Consider the following 21,163-nt stretch of genomic DNA (forward strand, 5'->3'; position numbering starts at 1 on the left):
AGCAGACTGGTTATCACAGTATTTCAGTAGTTGTGTTCAGGTATCCCTTATTTCACTTAATAATAGTCACCATAGCACTAGAGCAATAATGCTGGCATTCAGATATTCCAAAGAGAAGCCTTAAACTGTTTCCTTTAAATGAAAAGGCAAAAACTCAATTTAATAATGAAAGAAAAAAATATGTTCAGATAAGATATCTGGTAAAAATGAATCTTATATCCATGAAATTGTGAAGAAGGAAAAAGAAACTCTTGCTAGTTTTGCTCCTACCTCAAATTGTGAAGGTTAAGGCCACAGTGCTCAACTGCTTAATAAGATGGAAAAGGCATTAAATTTGTGGATAGAAACATGAAAATAAAATGTGTTCTTGTTGAAGGGACCTAGTTGCATGAGTCTATATGAAGACTTCAGCAAGGGATCCCTAGAAACAAAAGATAATGATATTTATTGCAAGTCAGGGATGATGGCATAGATTCAGGAATAGGTTCAGAAAATATTACTATATAGTTAGGCTATATATGCTGATGAAGATGTTACTGCTACATTTATGTCAGAATTGAAACAGTTGATCAAAGGGATAGTATACCACCCAAGGTAAATATTTAATTATAAAGAAACCTGACTCTTATAGAAGAAAATGACCAATATAACATATCTATAAAAATGAAAAAGAGGAAACGACATCTTCCAATAACTGCATTCTTCCAAATGGATTCAGTACAAAACTTTCAACTCCAAAAGATCACTAACCATCCTCTCTGTCTGCTCCTGACATCCAGCCATAGACAGTCATGGCCTGATGATCCAAGAGCACCCACATCGGATGATACTCCTTCTGATTTTTTATCAGAATGTCAGTAGTACCCTATCACTGCATCACAATGCCTACATCATGCACCTCACTTTATCTCATTACAGATAGTATATCATCCCATAGCTAAGAGTAAGCTCAGTTCTATATTTTGAGAGAGAAAGAGAGGTGTCATATTCACATACCTTTAATTACAGTATGTTATTGCTGTTAACCTCTTAATAATTTATCCATTAACCTTTTCCATAGGTATGTATTTATAAGAAAAAAAAATTGTGTATGTATAGGATTTTCAGGCTTCTTTGGTGGAGTGTTGGACTATATATGTCTCATAAGTAAGCAAGAATTACTATAGAAATAATTTCTGCTTACCTTTCATTTGCCACTGCTAACTGCAAGAAAGGATGGTAATATTGACTTTACTTGGGCAAACTGCAGCTTGAGTAGAATATCAGTGTTTATTTAGTAAGAATAATCACAGTTTACTTGTATGTATAAACTTTATGTGTATCAGACACATATGCGCATTGTAAGTTCTAAGTACTATTGATAGACTAATTAGTCTCATAAGTCTGTAAGGCAGATATAATTCTTATTCTTGTTTGAAGATGAGGAAACTGAGGCAATTATGGGTTAAATATCTTGCATAGGTTCAAAAATGAGTCAAACTTTGAAGCTTCTCCTTCTGGTTTCACAGTGCACCCCTAATCATTAACTCACAGGCTAGAAAGCTTTTTTTTTTTTTTTTATAAAGTGCCAGATAATAAATATTTCATGTTTTTGGGCCATAAGGTCTCTGTGCAACTCCTCTACCCTTGAAACTCAAAAGCATCCAGAGACAACACTAAATGCATGGTCATGGCTGTGTTCCAGTAACAGCCTGCAGGCTGAACTTTGCTGACCTCAGCAAATACCATCAACCTCTGTAAGAGGAAAAACGATGGCCAGGGAGGTAACACGCTGTTGTTCATCCACTGAAGAGTGAGTCTACTCAGTTACGCCTCCTCAGCATCTTGACTGCAAAAGAGAGCAGAACTGACAACATGCTGACTGAGGACTAGGTTTAGAAATCAGCATATCATGGCCTTAGAAATGGATCTCTAAGATGGTTTTCAGTTTGATTTCCTTCTTTTATATCTCATCTTTTATCTCCCTAATAAATTTGGTTTATTCTTTCTTTGAGGAAACTCACAAAAAATGTTAGCATATAAAAGCTATTGGTAATCCAATTTTAAGAAAGGTTTTCACATTTATTTAGTCATCTCCCAAATTTATTTGACCCACAGAAAGCACCTCCACTTAGCATGTACACACACACACACACACACACACACACACACACACACACAATTTCAAACAACAAAAAATTATCAGAATAAAGGTTATCAGAATAGTTTGGGAAATATTGACTTGAGTCAAAATGTGGCTTCTTCATGCCATATTGCTACAGAAATGTTATTATGATACAGTTGATTTTGAAGACATAACATTTTTTAAACACTTTGAGTAAGAAGAACAATGAAAACATAAACTGCACTTTACTGGGGAGCCATTTTAAGCTTACTTTGAAATTTGCAGATTTTTGTTTGTTTGTTTTCTTGTGAGAGAAGAACTACAAAATGGAAACAGTAATCCAAAGACATTATTATTTTGTCACTCAATTTTTAATGTAATAAACCTTTTCTTGCTAGGCTATGGTAGCATTTGGCAGAGAAAATCACCATAGCAGAATGTGTAAAAAAATATTCCAGGCACCTGGAAGTGACCCTCTGCATCTTCCTTTTCTCTCCATTATTTTCCTTTCCCAAACACACTGTAGCCTGAGGATCAAGTTGAATTTCTAAGTGTACCCCTGCCAGGTTTATTACAAAGGACCTCTGACAGTAGTGACCAAGTAAAATGCAGACCAGATTATCCCTTTTTTAATTGCAAAAGGTATTTGTTGGATGCATACAAAGAGCAAAGCATTGTGTTGGACATTATATTAAAATGTTGGTAAAATAATTGTAAATAATTATTTGGCTAAGCCAGTTCTATTTAGCAGTAGTTATGTATTTATTGGTACACCCACTCTAATGGAGTACTGCAACTTAATATGTAGTAGTAAATAAATATCTAATGAGATAATTAAATCTCAACAGGACATAATTGCTGACTAGCATTCTAAAGCTCTGGAGACTTCAGAGCTGCTGTTCATTTAACCAAAAAGATTTTATTATATGCATAGATGGATTGTATTTTCCCTCTAAAGGATAGACTTTATAGCACCTATTTTCTGTAACAGTCACATCAGAATTTATTTGTAGCACCATGCGCTTTGTTACAATAGTCTTGAGAGTTATAATCCTTTTAAGCACTCCCTTCACTTGAAAGCATTTTCAAACACTCGGGGCATGCGACTACATAAGCCCCAAGTGTGATTTAATCCTCAGTATTTGGGGTTCTCGAAGCTGAGATTCTTCTCAGAAAAGTTAAAGTATACGTTGATTTTGTACACTGCTAGCATTTGTCTGAGATGAAGGGCGATGAAAGTGGCCCATCATTCCGTCACTTTCAAAGCTTGAGTGTTCCAAAATGACACAGCTGCTTTAATGTACAGCCTATGTGCATAGATAAAGATGGTTCTCTCTTTATTATCAAGTTCCACAGATCTGAAATTGAAAATAGACTTGTACATGTAGCAAAAGTTCAATAAAGCACTACCGTTCAATTGAATTTTTTTAACTTGGCAAAATTTAATCTTATCTGTAATTAAATCACAATTAGCTTTTAATTATTCTAATTAAAGATTGATATCATTTCCTTATGATGGTCTCCCCTGTAGCTTGTTCTAAATTAACTTGACTTGGAATTAAGTAATTTCTTCTGATATATGTCCAAGTCTCTGAGTCTCAGATTTGGACTCTTCGAATAATTTTTTCAAATAAGATCACTCAAGAAGTTTTATTTTTGTCTAGAACTTAGTGCTTCTGGAAATATTTCAAAAGAAAAATCAAAATTTAGTCACTCTTCCTAGTTTGTTTATTCATAAAATCTCAATAACTGCTTCCAGTTAGAATAAAATTGAAGATTCTAAATAACAAAGCTCTAGTACATGTGGATCTTTGTGCAGAGGAGGTAGGCTTGTCTTTGTTCTCATTTCTGACATATTTTTGGTAGCTGGAGTCCTGGAATATTATAATTTAATGGTTCCCTTTACTGAAAACTATGGAGGATCCTGAATATATATATACTTCTCCTGGAATTTTCATGACAGTGGGAGAAAATTAGAGTTCATTTTTGTTTACTAGAGTTTATATTTTTTTCATGTTTTCATTCCAATTGTTTTTGGTGGTGATGGTGGTAGTGGTGGTTGTGTGTGTGTGTGTGTGTTGGGAGATCAGATCAATAATCCATATCTCAATAAAATAATAAAATGCTTGGGTGCTAAGCAGAGTCTGCCCTGGCGAAAGTCTCCCCAATTTCTTGTGAAGGATTGTTTCTAACAGGAAGGTGCTGTCACTGCCCTTTTATTTGGATGTATGTATTGTGGTAGTGTGCATCCCTCAGCTATAAGCCTTTGGGCCTGGTGAGAATAAGAGCTTTTCTGGATAACTCTTGCTAATCCTGGATTAAGCCTAATAGTATTTTCATTTCTACTCTTTTTTGAGAAAAAGAGTTTTTATCAAAACCAATTTAATTATCTTTTCAAGGACATATAAGAATAGCTGTTCTGCATTCAAAAATTTTCAATGTTACAGAGTGAAATTCTGTACTTCAGAATGAGAGAAGAATGATTAGAAGAACCGAACACTAATTCTCATTTTATACTGTTTACAATTGTCTTAAGAAGAGGTAGAAATTAACTATAACCTATAGAAATGCATAGCTTTGTAATACTATTTGTTGCTTTTGATTATCATCACACAGGTGAGACAGAAATGGAGTAACATGAACAGAGTTAAACTCAGATGTGAAGTGTAGCACAGATATGAAAGAGTAAAGTTTGTAAAACTCGTGTCTCAGCTGTAGCCAGCTGAGTATCATGGGAACTGATACTCTAATAGGCATACGTCTGTCCAGCTTTGATAAGGCTTTGCTGCTCTGTTTGGAGAGATGATCAGTGACTTAGGATTGGTAAGTTATAGTACGCTATCCCCTGGGAAAACTAGACCAAGGAAAATAAAAAAGAATCAAGTATGGTAAATCTGGATCCTTCCTTGAAATTTGTCTAACCAAAGGTTGTAGGAAAGAATACTTTCATATTCTTGTGAGCTATTTGAGAGCCCAAATCTATATCCAAATATTATTCTGTCCACCAAAAGAGGATGTCCTATTGCAACAATAAGAATAGAATGTCAATTCTTAAGCATTTATTATGCATTAGGCACTGTTCTAAAGACTTTGGTAACTCATTGTTTTAACTCTATCACCCTAGTAACCATATTCAGTAAATTCTACTATCATCCCCATTTTACAGAGTAAGAAACTGAGATGTAGACAAGAATTTGCTCAAATTCATGAGATTGAAAAATGGGAAAATCCAGCTATTAAATGAGGCAGTCTAGATTCAAAATCTGGACACACGATTGCCATAAAATATTGCATCTCAGTGAGAAAAAGGTATTACACAGAAGTAAGACACAGAGGTCTTCTTTACTATGTGTATTGTCCTGGTTTCCAGTTAGTTTGGTGCTCACCCTTTTCTTCTCAGTTTAAGTGAATGAATAAGTTCTGCTAATTTTATTGAAAGTAACTTTATTAAAATATTTGTTATTTTTAAAATTTGTTTAGCTTAAGTTTAAGGGGAGAAAATGAGTAAGGCTAAGATTAAACACAAACTGAAGATGGAGAATGAGATTTATAGACAGAAAAAGAGAAACCAGATCCCATGTTCTGATGCAGCTGAATGGAGTTTAGACTGAATCTGAGAGATTGGTCAGGGATGTGGTCAGAGGGAGGTGATGATGAGATAGAAGAGAAAAGAACCTAGATATATAAAATACCTCTAAATTCAACTCAGAAAGTAATATAAAGCAATTATATGGAAAAAATAGAATGAACTATGTAAGCAAGTTTTTGCTTCCATTTAAAAATGTTTTCTACCATTGCACAACTGAGAGAAAATTTTGATGATGGTGGCTAAAAAGGTGGGGGACCTAGGTCTCTATGTTCTTCTAAATGATGGATGTTAGATATTTGCATTAGCAACTTCTATATCTAGGATGGCATATAAATTGCACATGAATTGATCATTTCCCAATGTGGTTGTTTTCCCCTACCATGGCAAACATATATAACCCTCCTAGCTATTATTTTTCACTAATTCTAAGTGAAAGTTTCTGAAGACAAATGCACTGCTGGTTAAGCAGGAGTCATCACTGGATTGAAAATTATTTTCCCCTGAATCACACTATCCTTCAAAATTACGGGTTAAGTGGCTTAGGGAATTCAGATGCATTAATTCTGTGTGTCACCAAGAAGACTAGTAGTTATGAATCTCCAACATAAGTGGTTATTCTATCAAATGATTTTTGTTGATTTCACTCTTTCTTTCCATGAGCTGCTTTTGTTTAAAGCAACTTTTAGAAACCAATTATTTTAAAAATTTTAAGTTTACTAACACTTAAAAAGAAGAACGTAAATTGATTGGCCGACAGAAGCTAAATACAAAACTGAGCGTCATGTTAAAGACATGTTAAAGGTTTCCAGGTCAGTCTGGGCAGTTTGTCAGAATTTGTCTTCAAATGATAAATGAAAAGGACTAAGGATATATATTAGCTCAGATGTAGAGAGCCCAGGGCTTAGTCCTTGGGACTACCAAAACAAACATATGAACAAAAAAATCCTAGAAATATTATTATATATTATATATTTGTAATAATATAAAATGAAGTCTATTTAATTTATAGTTTCACTGTATGGAATTATAAGTGACTAACTTTTACAAAGTGAGTTTTTGGATAAATGTGATATTATGTTGAATATCGAAAAGATATATACTGTCTGATAAGTCAGATTTCCAGGGAAAGCTTAATGATGCTTTTGTTCCATGTAAATAATTCCTGATACATATCTGTGAATTCTGTATGATTTAAAATTAATAACAACCATTTCCACTGTGATAATATTCATTGCCCCCTCAAACAGTAATAGAAACAGCGTGAATAAGAATTTTTATTCTGTGAAATAAATAATGAAAAATGATGAGCTAGTAAATTGATTTTTTGTTTGAACAATTTAGGTGATTAAGCAACCTCGTCTAAGAAAAAAAATTCTCTATTTTGATCTTTTTTGTATGTCTTTCCTAATTTAAAGTCTTAAACTTAGATTATTTAAACTAATTGATGCAAATACTCAACCAATACTTATTAAGCTATTAAATCTGTAATTCTTAACCCAAACTGCATGTTAAGTCACTGTGGCACTTTAAACTTTACTTGTACCTGGATGTTCCCCACTTTGGGGTAAGGCCTGAACTTCTTTTTTAATATGCTATGGGTGATCCTAAAGAAGCAAGGGGTAGGAATCACTGAGTTAACTATTCTGTTGACCCTCACAATAACACCTGAAAATAGGGAGATAAATTTAATCATCCTCTTTTCAAAACAAGTGAATAAAATGTAGCACAATATTATTGTGTTTTTCATAGGGTCAAGAATTCATCTTGATTCCTCATTCTTGGATATGATTCCAATTTGAATTTTTAAAACCAATTAATGTCATTGGTCATTGTTGTTTATAACATTATATTATTACAGACAGCTGTAAAATACTGTAAAATTTATTAAATGAAAGAGAAACAGCATAATAAACTATACTTCAAAATTTAAACAAAAACTAAGCCTAAAAATCAAGTTTGTATTCAAATCTTATTTCTAGTTTATTCCTTCCCATCTTTTCTGCATCAACAGAAATTAATGAAATTGTTTTTATTAGTTACAATAGAATGATGGAAATTAAGAGGATGCTAAACACTCCCCAAGAATGTGAGTTGTTATGCTTAAGAAATACAAAGCAAAAATCAAGGGCATGTACTTTAGTACACTGTACATTTATGTACATATACATGTGTGTGGTATGTATGTACATATATATACACATACAAAATTTGGAAACCGTATATATATGTACATTTTAGGTGAAAAATGACATGGGAAATGAAGAGTAAAAGAGGGGATGGGGTTGTAGCTCAGTGGCAGAGTGCTCACCTAGCTCGCATGAGGCACTAGGTTCAATCCTCAGCATCACATAAAAAAGTAAATAAAATAAAACAAAGGTGTTGTGTCCACCTACAACTAAAAATATATTTTAAAAAATGAAGAGTAAAAGAGCAATAACTTTAGCTCCCATACAGTTGTAACTATTACTAACTTTGAAAATTTATTTTTCAAAAATATTAATAGATATACCTTTCGGTAAAAATGAGCAGCATCTAGATATTCTGTTTCTCTTTCTTGTAACATATTGCCTGGTATCTAAAATAACCACTTGGGGAAAGGAAAAAAAATCTGATACCAAGACACAGAGAATGTCAAAGTATCTTATGACTGGAACAGCCACATTCACATCATTTTGCAATGCAGTCCCTCAGACCCATCCAGAAGAACACACATTAAACTGCATTTTAATAAAATACCCATATAATTCCTATGAACTCTATAAATGAGAAACACAGGTTTTTGATAAAGACCTGTGCTAAAACCTAATAGATATTTGATATCAGAAGACAGAAATCTATACTAAACCAAAGAGGCTTTATGGTTCATGCAGAATTCATCTAAATTACAGAAGCATTCATCTAAATTTTTCTTTCCTCACCTAAAGTTTGGAACAGACATTATAACATTTTAGCATGGGTTACAAAGACAATTAATATTTAAAGAATCACACCTCTAGTATTATGCTATAAAATGCAAAAAAAATTACTCAGTGGTAGCAAAAGTATTTTGTGCAAGATTTCACCAACTGAGTTTCATTAATCATTAAATTTTCAATGTATTCCTCTTCAGGGTCCTTGAGGATTTCAGGGACAAATCGTTTTAGGAGACAGTATAATATATAGAGTTTTTGGAGTTTTGCAGTGCATTCTCTGAAATATTACAGTTAAAAAATGTGTTTGTCTTACATCTCCCAAATATATTTAAACCTAGAACCATCTTTTACCATCAGATACAACCTGCTGAATAAAGAATATAGAATGCTGCATCAGAACACTAGAAGTATAGTTTGTAAAACTGTTGAATTGTGAAAAACTATGTTCATAAAGATTAAAACAGTATTATACACACTGATAATGGAATGAGCCAGTTATATATATGTGTGTGTATATATATACATATATACAAATACATATGTATACATATACATATACATGTGTGTATATATATATACATATACACACACACATATATATATATAAATATAAATCAGAGTAGAACTTTAAAAAATTTGATTTAGAACCCTATAACTATTATTTAACTATAGGGTTAATAACCATAGGTTGAGGGACCTATAGACTCAACAAGACACAGAGACTATCTAGTATTAACTCAGAATCCATTCTAGAATTTTATGTACAAGGATTTTTTTGTGTGCCTAATACATTATATATCACATTTTATAAAACTGCATTTTGGTATTTAGAGATGTGGAACCCTATTCTTAGAAAACTTAAATAATTTGTTCAAAGATATAGAACTGGTGACAGAAGCAGAATTCCAAAATCAGTTGTCTGAATTCTTTAACTGACAGAAACAGATAAATGATATACAACAGATTAAAAAGATACCTATCAGCTATCTATCTATCTATCTATCATCTATCTATCTCTCTCTCTCTATCCCCCTTGATACCTGTGGGGGGTTGTTCCCAGGACTCCTCCTTTATTTACATATCTTACTGTCCAGTAAAATAGGTTTGCATACACTTTGAGAATCATGTTTTTCAGCATTGCTTTGAAACGTCTATTTTCAATCTCTTACTTAAACGAAAAGGGATGGGTTCGTTTCTTTTCAGCTATCATTTTGTTGATGCAGTATAACATGATCTAAAACAAACAAAATGAACTACTCAGGCACCACCAGACTGAGAGGTGTTTGGTTCAAAACTCATTAGCTCTGCGACTGTGGGATATGAGTTTCCTTTTCCTCCATACCAGTATACTATATGCCATTTTTGCCATACTATTGGAGAGAATAAATGGAGCCATGTAATGGGTCAGGTACATACTAGGCTCTCAGGAGTTGCTGATTCCCTTCAACTTCCTTTGTAGAAAGTGTATTTTCAATTATAAAGGAAACAGCTGAGTTAAATTTTTCCAGTTGATATTTGTACTCATTGTACATATGCTCAAAGTTAGCAAATAAAATAATCAGAATCCCTAACACCACAAAATGTTGATTATATAACATCTATCTTCTGATTAAAAATATTTCCTAGAATTTTTTGTAGCCTTTATTCAAAAGAAGAATGTCATGTCACAGCACAAAGCTCTAAATTCTCTTTTGGACCAGAGGATGCCTGTCATACTCCCCAGTATGAGATAAGGAGAAATAAGATGAGTCAGTAGATACAAGATTAAATTTGATCATATCTTATTAATTGCAAACTTAAAGGTCAAACAGTAAATTCTTAATTTCATTTCCTATGTTCCCGTAAAGGACAAGTACCCTTATAAACCTTTCGGGTGGCAACAGTGCTCTAAAAACATAAAGAAAAGGAAAAAAAAAAATGTCCTCACAATTTATTTTCAATGTATGAAGGGGGAGGGTGGCAGGGTATAAAGTTCATGGGCACATGAAATATATTCAGAGTCCATATTTCAGTTATTAATTATCCTGTAGTTTGAACACTATCCCCAAAACAAAGTTTTGGTAATCCCAATATAATAACAGTAACTACATCACTTATTGTTTACTGATATTTTTTATTGAGGTTTGTAGCTCATGATTTTACATGTGATTGTACAGAGCATTTTTTTAAAAGGATGAAACGGTTGTACAAGGGAAAAAAATCCAATAACTTGAAATCTGGTAGGTGTATATGATAAGAATAATGCCATGTGGAGATATATGAGAATCCTAAGAGACCAAAGCTGCATTAGCTAGATTTTTGTTTTGAATGGTGATTTTTCTTGTCAGTGAGGAGTAGCTCAATTAGTTGTTCGTTTTTTAAAGTATACTATTGTGTTTTTAAAAGATACATCTTTAATTAGATTTAATGTTCGGTGAGGGGGAATAGAATATGGTATGAAAAATTTTCCAAATTACCTGTCCACTTCCAGTGCATTCACAGAAGCCAAATGAAGGGAGATTAACCTGACTCTACAGATCTTGATTTTATAGGTCACAGGCAAAGGTCAGTGTTAGAATATACAAACAAATGAGATTTATTTATAAATGAATGCATCTGATTATCTACAGCTGTTTAAAGACATACCACTTTTTATTACTAGAATGATAGAAGAAAATCTTTATTGTCAAATAACACATGGAAACTAACTTTAAATGATTCAGAAGGTCAAAGCATAAGCCATTGGGACAATTGAAAGGCATTAAAAACACACTCAAGAGGATCAGGCAGTTGTTAGCACATGAGGACACTATCCTAGTCCCTGCATACTGAGTTCCAATCTCAACGATCTCTACCTAGTATTAAAAGGTAGTTGATACACAAATTTTGCCAAATATCTTTTTTTAATTTTTTTAAATTTATTTTTATTGTAAACAATTGGGATACATCTTGTTTCTCTGTTTGTACATGAAGTAGAGGCATACCATTTGTTTGCCGAATATCTTTTGAGGTCAATCAGTGTATTTTGTTTTGGGGTCATGATTATTTTGCCTCTGTCAGAAGAAACAGAGGAATTTTTAAATTTTAAAAAGTGATATTTAGGCTTGGCTTGGAATTTAAAGATATTTCCTTTCCAATGTATTATGAATTTTTGCAATCTTGGGCAATTGAGACCAACTGAACTCCTTTAAATATATAATCTTCTGATTTTTGACTCAGTAAATCTTTTGTAAGCTTTTCCTTAGATCAAACAGTGTAGCCTTCTCATTTTAAAATTATTCAATCTGAATGACCATGTTTAAATTAGATCCTTAGAAGTCTACTTTCCTCTTCTTTCTAGTTTTTCTTTTAGCATTTAGAATGAAAGGAGCATTGGATGTACTTTCAGATGCATTTGGATTATGTGGTCCTTTGATAATCCACCATGTGCACAACTGCCTGCAAAATTCAATGAATTAACTGCAATAATTGAAGAGAGGACTTGAGAATAAAATTTTCAGCAGTGTAGTTATTTTTTTCAGCCTTAAGGTAATATTCATGTATATAATATATTATCCTGTAATATGAATATTGCTTATGAGTTGTTTTGCACAATGTACATAATTCCAATATAATATTAATTTAATGATTATTATATTCATAATAAAGTTCTAAAAGGTACAAAGCTACTAGTAGAATTAACTGTGTTGCCATACAATAGAGTCAGTAGATTAGAGAATGAAGGTGAATTGAGGCAATATATTTATATTTTTAAAACATTGATAAAATATTGATTTTTTTCTTGAGACAAGGTTTAGCTAGACACGAAATACCTAAAGAGTGCTAGAAGTATATAGTGTTTTCTGTGTCATTGGCAGGATGAAATTATAATATGGTAAACTTCAAATTAATGTTTATCAATATATCAGCATTTGGTACATTATATAAGATTTTTATCATGATATATGATTTCATTATTTTTCCTAAAGCCTTTGCTGTATAATTCTAATTTAGGTCCTGTTACCTAAATTAGGTCTTGCCAACTTGGTTCTGTTCTTCTGTTCATATTGTAGTTGAAAAGTGTTGTTTATCACAACAGAGGTCTTTTTTGTATATAGTATCCCACTTCTCATGAATCATAGTTTGCTGTTTCCCTTTGCAATACTATAAAGAGGCACAAGTTATCAAATGAGAGAAATGCAGATGACATAATATTAAGAGAAAGAAATATCCTAATGTTAGATAACAAGATATTTAACTTAAAGGAGCTAGATGTTAAAGAAGTGCTGACTTTAAAAAAATTTAAAAAGAATAGCAATAAATATTTCAAACAAGAATATGTAAAACTCTATTAACCACCTGTTTTATTATGAAAATCACAAAGTTTGCAATAATTGTAATTTATTTTCTCTGAAAGTTTTAAATAAGAGGAATTATGGTATGTAAGTGTGTGTAGGTGGATGTTAAAGACCGGTTTCCCTTTTAAAGCAAAGAGGATGTGATCAGAGTATATTAGTAAATAGAAGTTTGTCTTATGACTGAACCAGGAAAGAAACACCTGTCAACATTTTCACTTCTAGGCTATAAATAAAAATTTAGATGTCTAATAATATTTTTCAGATGGTTGAAGATAGACATATTTGCTTATTACAAAATTGGATGTACTCTTGTGATCTCATGAATCCATTTTATGAGCTCAAAGGGTCTTACATAGAATTCATTTGCACAGAAGCACTTCCATAAACTGTTTTGCAGTTTGAGCCTCCATCTTTCTAACTTTTCAATGTTTAGAAATCTAACATGAGATGTAAGGTATTATTTAGGAATGCATAGCAATAACTGACTGACGTGCTGAGTTTTATGAATTACTAAAAATGAACTAATTATTTCTTAATACCTTGGAATACATTACACTGGGAAGTTCATACGTATTGCTATTTTATCTCAGTATATTTGTTAAAGAAAAGCCATTCATGCCAGTATCCTCATATTTGCTCAAAACCAGATTAAATTTGGTTTTTGTTTTTCATTCTCTGTGTTTGAATTGGCATGCATTTGTAGTTCAACAGTGTTTTATTTTGTTTCCAAAAAAATTCTAAATAGTAGCACTTTGGTACAGTATTAATGAACAATTTAAAAAAAAATATTTTCATTAATATGGGATGACAATATTTTTAGTTGAGAATTGACAACTCAGACACTACTTTTCCTCTTCTTTTTGGTCTATATAATAAAGCAGAAAGTCAGTCACAGAAGTTTTTAACATTGATCTTTAAGTAAACTGGTCAGTGGACTTGAACACATTTCTGGGAAAAACTGAACATATTGCCTAAAATTAATTATATGGATCTTTATCAATGTTACCAATTCCTTTGTATGCTTACCTCCATTATTATGAAAAGTTTTATCACAGCAACTGTTAATATTAAAATTTTAAAATATAAATTTAAAGATCATTTCAATGTCAATATTTTCATATTATAATGGGAATTTTAAAATTTTCAACTTAGAGTCATTGTGAATTTTTTACAGGGAGTTAAGGGTATTTCTATTATTTCCTTTTGATTAATATATTTGCCTTATTATTTTTCCTTTAATAAAATTGTTCTCATGCCATTTCTGTTTTGTCATTATTGTCATTATTATAATTTTAGCATACTACTTTATTATTCAACTCCAGAAGTTCAGCTGTAACAGAATGGAAACAATGAGGGATGCTCATAAATTTTAACTGAAATTTCAACCTATTTCTCCTTCCCAAAATTTGGTTTTAATCATCAATATTATCAATTAGGAACAGGTTTTGGAACAATCCATTATGAGGTCCATTAGCTAGTGTCCTGACAAAATATCATGTTACTTAGATTTCAAAGAAAAAAGAAAATGTAAGTAAAACATTATAAAATGTTATTTTACCAAGAAGCAATAATTAATTTTAACTTTCAGCTTGTTAAATAATGTGCTATGCATGTACATTGTGTCTGTTAGACAGAAATTGACTTCTTAATAGAAAACCAAATACATTGAAAATATTCAGATAGGTAAATAATGAATTTCATAAACTATTAGAAAAATGGAATCAACACAAGGTGATAGAAATAAAGAAAAAAATAAAATTATTAATTCATCAGTAGCTTTGCTTAAAAAAGGGCATTTGGGGAAAAAACTGAAATTCAGGAAATAAATCCTTGCTAGTGTATATAGGATTAAATGACTACATATTCTATGCAAATTTCTATTGAAATATATGTGCAATTAACTATCCACTATCTTTTCATAATAGTCACATCAAATTTGGAGGAAAAATCTCTTTCTGTGAAAATCTTTGGGAACTTAGTTTTCTCTGAAAACACACCAATTATGATGTAGGAGAGGTAAAAATATCTCACCCTTTCATCTTGATGCAAGAGCTTGGTAGTAACCTATCGTACTGCATAGACTTTTGTACCAGTTAATGTCTTCAAGTGATCTTTCTTCCACTTGGTCTATGTAGAGCTGGGCAGGCTACCTGCTTCAAATTTCCACATAATGAAACACAAAAAGATCACAAGCAGGGAGGTAGCAATATCAGAAAATCAGCAAGCTGAATTGAGGTAGTTTCCCCATTGTTCTGTGAATCTAGCTTCTTAACTTAGAGATGCTTCTATAACATATTACTGTTTGTCAAAACAAGGTAAGCACTCACATTCCACAGACAACATGTGTGTTTTTGGAGTTACATTAAACATGTCAAAGAAGGGTTCTTTTCTGGCCAAATATAATCGAGGCATCAGGTAAGTTAAACACCTTTCAGGCACTAATATGGCCACTATGTGGTGTTAGGGAAACTTCATTATTGCTGAAACCTGTGATACTCCTCCAACTTAAGGAAAAATTCTTATCAAAGAAATGATAGGTAAGATATTTTGAGATGATAACAAAGTTAAGAAGTACTCTGCCCAGTACAACTTTCTTTCCTCATATATTTTTAAACTATGTATGGATTACTGGCCATTCTCTAAACTACTCTTTCTCATCTTGATTTAAGAAAATCATTTATAGATGCGTGGCATGTAGATTTTTGAAACATAAAACCCCAAGGCATAGGACAAGAGAAATTAAAAATTGGCAAGTTCATTGTAACTTTGCTTAGGAGGGACCCTGTGCTTGAACACTGTAGGAAAAGGATGTGGAGTAACTGAAGATCAAGAAAGTTTCTTTGAAAGGACTTTTTTTTTCCTCCTTTAGAACAAAAAAAAAAAATTGGCACAAAAAAGTGGTTTATAGTGCCCTTAAAAAATGTTTTCTTTGCCATGATTCTTGCAGCTTTTAGCCAGTTGAGTGAATTTAAATTTCTAACTTTCTCTATCAAAATGGAGCTTACAAAAGAAGAAAAATGATGATTCCTTTGCAACTTGATATTTGAATCTGATTACATCTGTTTCTTTTTAAAATAAGCATAGTAACTACAGCTGGTTTATAAATAGGCACACAGTAACCTATATGTTAAACCTGCTTGAGAGTAAGTTATGCATCTTATTTTAGCCCACATAAAGATGCCCATCCCGTTTTCTGATTGACTTTGTCGACAAAAATGATTATCACTTTGTGCTTAGGCTATTCATTGAGTCAGATTGATTACTTTTTCATGTCTCATGTGGGTTACAGAGGTTTAGCAAAGTTTATATACTGAAAATACAGGGAATGAAAGGCGAGAAAAATGAAAAGGAAAATTAATAATATAGTACATACATCAATACAATATCTTCTAAATCTCAATCAGTTGTTTATTGGTTGGCAAACAAGTTTCACTTTTACAACAAATATTAGTAATGAGGTCATCCAACTTTGAGACCATACAAAATGGATCATAAATTTAAAAAAAATTATATGTGCTGCTAATTTACCTCTTGTATTCCTACATTACTTAAAATCCTGTCAAATAAATAAATTTTCCTGTTAATAAACAGAAGACTTTAAAAAAAAATCACTTCAAAATAATTTGACCTTTCAATTCTTACTACCAGGGAGTGAATTTCCTCTAAAACTTGGTAGTGCAGGTGTCCGCTTGGGGACAGACTGAGCATTCAGCACTTTATTGTCTATGAAATACCGTTTTTCACATGCAGAAGCCCCACTAGTCCTATAGACACCTCTTGACTTCTAGAATCATAGCTACTGTCTTTGTGATGAACTGCTTGCCAAATATGCTTTGCATTACAACAGATGTGCCCTGTAAACATGAAAGTTCGTCCTGCTCTAATTTGCAAAAATGCTGTTGGAAATCTTCTGGCTGGATAAAGATATATAGTGAGGGAAGGAAATCTAATTTTATTTATTTTATTTTATTTTTTGTAAAAAATAATTTGTTTGCATTACTAGAAAATGATTCTTATAAAGTGATAGTTTTATTTATTTATTTATTTATTTCCCAGGTGATATTTTAAAGGGAAAAAAAAGGGGGGGGGGGGCAGGAAGCAAAGAAAAAGAAAATGAAGAAAGAAAAAAAAGAGAAGGAAACTTTCCTTTTTTTTTTTTTTTACTGGTAGACAAACTTGCAAGACTAGCACAAAAGAAAAAGAAAATTTCTTTTTTTTTTCCCACTACATTAACAGGACTCAAATTCTGGAGGAACAGAAAGCAGACTATATGTGCAATGCTAGTATCTGTACATTACATAGAAATTGTTCAATTTTTTTCTGCCATTAGTTTTATCATCAGTTAATACAGCAAATCATAAAATATGCATTTAGCATATAATTCTAGAATTCCCCTCCATTTCATTATTGATTTTGTTGTTTTGTTTTCCACAGCTATTCTCGCTGTGGTGAACAGGTGGTGAGTGACCATAAACCACTATGCGATACAGTTTTGCTTCACTTTTATGTTTGTTTGTGCAGCACTCCAATCTAGATGCAGCATTGTTACTAATTTCAAACAATTGTTCTGGCCTTTCAAAAATCAGGTCCTTGTAATTATAGTAACAGAGCATCAGAGATGTTAAAACAAACACAACATAATTCAACAAGGCCACAATGAGTGTCATTTTCTTCATATCTCGTTCATTAACATAATGAAGTCTCCATCTGAGGGGGTAAGGACAAGAAAGGAAAGGGCACAGGGGAGTTTCAGCAGTTATCTTTCTCCCCTGGGCTGACCTAAAAATCCCAGTTTAAAAAAAAAAAAAAAAAAAAAGTCTGAGAGTTTGTGTTTGTCTTTTGAGAACAGCATAAAGATTTAGGAGTACACACATTATTACCACTGCTTATATCAACTCAGAACAGTCAACAAGGTGTTAGCAGTTTTGTTGGTTTAAATTTCTGTGTCATCTTCTATAGACTAGTGACCAAATGAGCAGGTCCTTTTGAACTTCCCTCCGGAGAGGTCCCATCTTTGTTTGGAGGAACTATAAATCCATCACTGCTGCCGCGACCTAGCTGGTAGTAAGTGTGCAGCTGATGGACGTGGTTTCTGGAGCCTAGGTTTGGCATGCTTTTGTAGTAAACATCTTCGGCATCACCACATTTGGCCGCTGGGGGTTCGGTCTGGGTGCTGGTGGTAACGCTCTCTGCGGCAGGCACACCAGCCAGTGCTGGCATGCTGGTGTAGAGAGAGTCCCTATGGGGTGACTGGAGATCTTCTGTGTGCTCGTTGGTTAGCAAAGGGAAAAAGCTCTCACTGTGGTCTTGGGGGATCCGCCTTCTGCTGTAGTGGTGTGGCTGGTGGTTCTCCGTGGAGTAAACTCTTGGGGGCAGCAAAGGAGCATCAGATTCCTCGTGAATGAGTTCCAGGCCCAAACTCTCCTCATGATTGAAGGACGTGGCATCATCCAGGACAATGGCATCATCTTCACTTGCACTGCCAAGGTTATTCACCAGCTTGTTCATCAGATTCCTATTCTGTTCGCTGGAACGCTCGTGGTTGTTCAGGTAAGAAGGGATGTAATTGGAAGTGAGTTCCTTCAGAATCTTTTTCTCTAGGGCGGTCTCGTTATGGTTATAGCCACGGTCTATAATTTGCACACAGTTGCTCAGGTACTCGCCGCTGGCAATGCTGTAACTATTGCCATGGTTACCATTCAGTGGTAGAGTATCCATGACACTTGTATCCCTGGCATTGTTCAGAAGCCCCTCTGAAAAAGATTACAAGACACTATGACATTTATATCCAAAAGGCTGTAGAACACACACACAAACACAAAAGCAAAACATTTATTGACTATGAAATATGTATAAGTTGCTAACATTTAACTTAAGTCTAAAATGTCCAGAAACAAAAATATTACATTTATCTGTACATAACCATATAATGTATATAATTGGACAATCAATCAAAATCTTGGAAAAGAGGTATTTAAAATAAATCTTAAAAGAATTTTTTAAAAAAATATGTGAATTATAGATTGGCAATTTCCACATAAGCATTGTCTGACATTGTTTGAAGCATGTTTGGTTATAACTTGTCAAGATAACACAAAATTTTGGTGTAGTCATTCATAGCTTTCAGTTTATAGCCATCAAAGTCAATTAAATAATTCATAATCTTTAATTTTACATGTTGTCTTCTAATTAAAATAGCGATAATATTAACATAATTCATGTGTGGTCCTTTAAATATATGCTGGTCAAAAGAAAAATAAATAGTTTCTAATAATTTGATGTATAATTTTGGGAAATTAAAAATAATTCCTAAACCAGGTGTGTTGGCGCATGCCTGTAATCCCAGTGACTCCAGAGCATCGCAAGTGAGGCTAGCCTCAGCAGCTTAGCGAAACCCTGACTCAAAATAAAACATAAAAAAAAAAAAAGGCTGGGAATGTAGCTCTCGAATAAAGCGCCCCTGGGTTCAACTCCCACTACCAAATAAATAAGTAGATAAATGATAAATAAATAAAATAATCCCTATACATAAAACCACAAAAGGATTATGTTAAATTTGTCAGAATGATATAGTCATGAAATAATGCTTAGTCAAATAAATGGCACACCAAAATAACTTACACATAGAAACTTTCAAAAGTATTTGGATTTATTTTCTGTTTTTTTCTGGTTATTATTACAAATTAGGCCATTAGTGATTGTTCAGGGTCATTACTTAATATTACTACTTGAGAATATATAAAAATAGGAATTTGATTCCCAAAATTATAGTGTCAATGTTAATGTTACCATCTTATAATAAGTGATGACTTTGGGGCATATTAAAGTTTGGGTTTGAAAGAGGATAAACATTGTATTCTGGTAGAAACAGCTGTAGTGAATTAAATTTGACCATATAGTTCTTCAATTTTTTTGCATTCTCTTGAATGAATAGAAATTCAAGAATCTATAATAGTTTCTTAATTCAAATGCAACCACAAAAGGAAAAAAACACACAAACATTTAACCAATTCTGGTAAATAAGGGTATTTCCTTTCACAAAAATTAATTCTATTAAACTTCTCAATATGCTACTAACTTGTGAAAATATAGCAGTCATTCTATATCTGTGATGCAGTTACGTTTAACAAAACTCAACTAGTTCAATACTGGTTTAAATGAAGTGTCAGATATATGTCAATTTTTATTTGAACTTCTGAGGCACACTCTATTGAAGAAACACTGTTTTCAAAAATAGCAATGCATAAAATGCATTAAGAAGCAGCTATCACAGACATAGGTTGAAGCGATTTATTTTCATGTTATATCTTGTACACAAATCCACAATGTTAAGAAAAAAAAAAAATGCTTTTTAAAGGGCTGTATGTGATGAGTGACTGCCGTTGAGAGGCTGCGATGGTATGCCTGATGGTTATGGTTGTGTGGCTGATGCATTGAAACATGTACGTTTTTATTTCTGTTGTCAATGCATTAGGCAGAGACTGAAGACAGCCATTGTAAAATAAAGTGAGTATGCTGCATGTGACACACTTTTATGATGGAATGTACTAATAAAAATTAAAAGTTTATGGATTACTTAGCAAAAATAAATGCTTAATTTAAAAACAATTTAACTCACACAAACATTACATGAGACTTAACAACTATGTTGATTATGTGACAGAATAAAAGAATCAGACAACAAAAGCGTCTAGTCTTTATTAGCATATATTTATATAAGTTGATTTATAGGCTTTTTAGTTTTTAAATTGTGAGATGAACTGTTTTTAATAACTACATCATCTATATGTGATGCAATAAAAGTGAACTAAAAAAAATTACATTTGATATGCAATGTTTAGCTTTACTCCCATACTTGTCTCTCTGTAGGGCTCTAAACGACAGCATGAAGAAAAGGAAAGAAAAAACAACAAGTAAGCTTACAGCGACAGTAGAGGAAACATGAGTAAAAAGCAAATTGATGATATGCAGAAAAAAGAGTCAAAGGAAATAATTTTCACTGCCCCAAAATTCATGAGTCTGTGTTACATGGTTTATCATAATAAAAAAACACTGATATGTTAGTCAGAAAATAAGCAATCCCCCTTAACACATGCCAATATAAGAGTCTTTAATAAGCATTTTACAGTTGGCAAATTTCAAACAAATACACACTTATATTTATTACAATTAAGATTATTGCACAAACCAGAGAATAAAAAGAAGGTGAGCCAGGACTATTTCCACTTCAAGATTTCAATAC

At 32.6% G+C, this 21,163-nt stretch overlaps 1 protein-coding gene across 17 annotated transcripts in view; it reads right to left on the reverse strand.

Moving 5' to 3' along the window:
* ADGRL3 (adhesion G protein-coupled receptor L3) overlaps nucleotides 1-21,163 on the reverse strand; it is a 760,294-nt gene that overhangs the window by 8,811 nt on the left and 730,320 nt on the right. For 11 of the 17 annotated variants that reach the window (XM_079153723.1, XM_079153729.1, XM_079153727.1 and 8 more), the window contains one exon: nucleotides 13,702-18,674. The exons of 1 other annotated variant lie outside the window; for it this stretch is intronic. In XM_079153723.1, coding sequence (XP_079009849.1) covers nucleotides 17,875-18,674 — 800 coding nt within the window. In that variant the 3' untranslated portion in view covers nucleotides 13,702-17,874. Of the gene's footprint in view, nucleotides 1-13,701; nucleotides 18,675-20,742; nucleotides 20,795-21,163 lie in introns of those variants that run through there. 5 more of the 17 variants (XM_079153724.1, XM_079153718.1, XM_079153717.1 and 2 more) reach the window with 1 other exon arrangement.

Source organism: Sciurus vulgaris (genome assembly GCF_902686455.1).
Source record: "Sciurus vulgaris genome assembly, chromosome: 9".
Classification (NCBI taxonomy): Eukaryota; Metazoa; Chordata; class Mammalia; order Rodentia; family Sciuridae; genus Sciurus; species Sciurus vulgaris.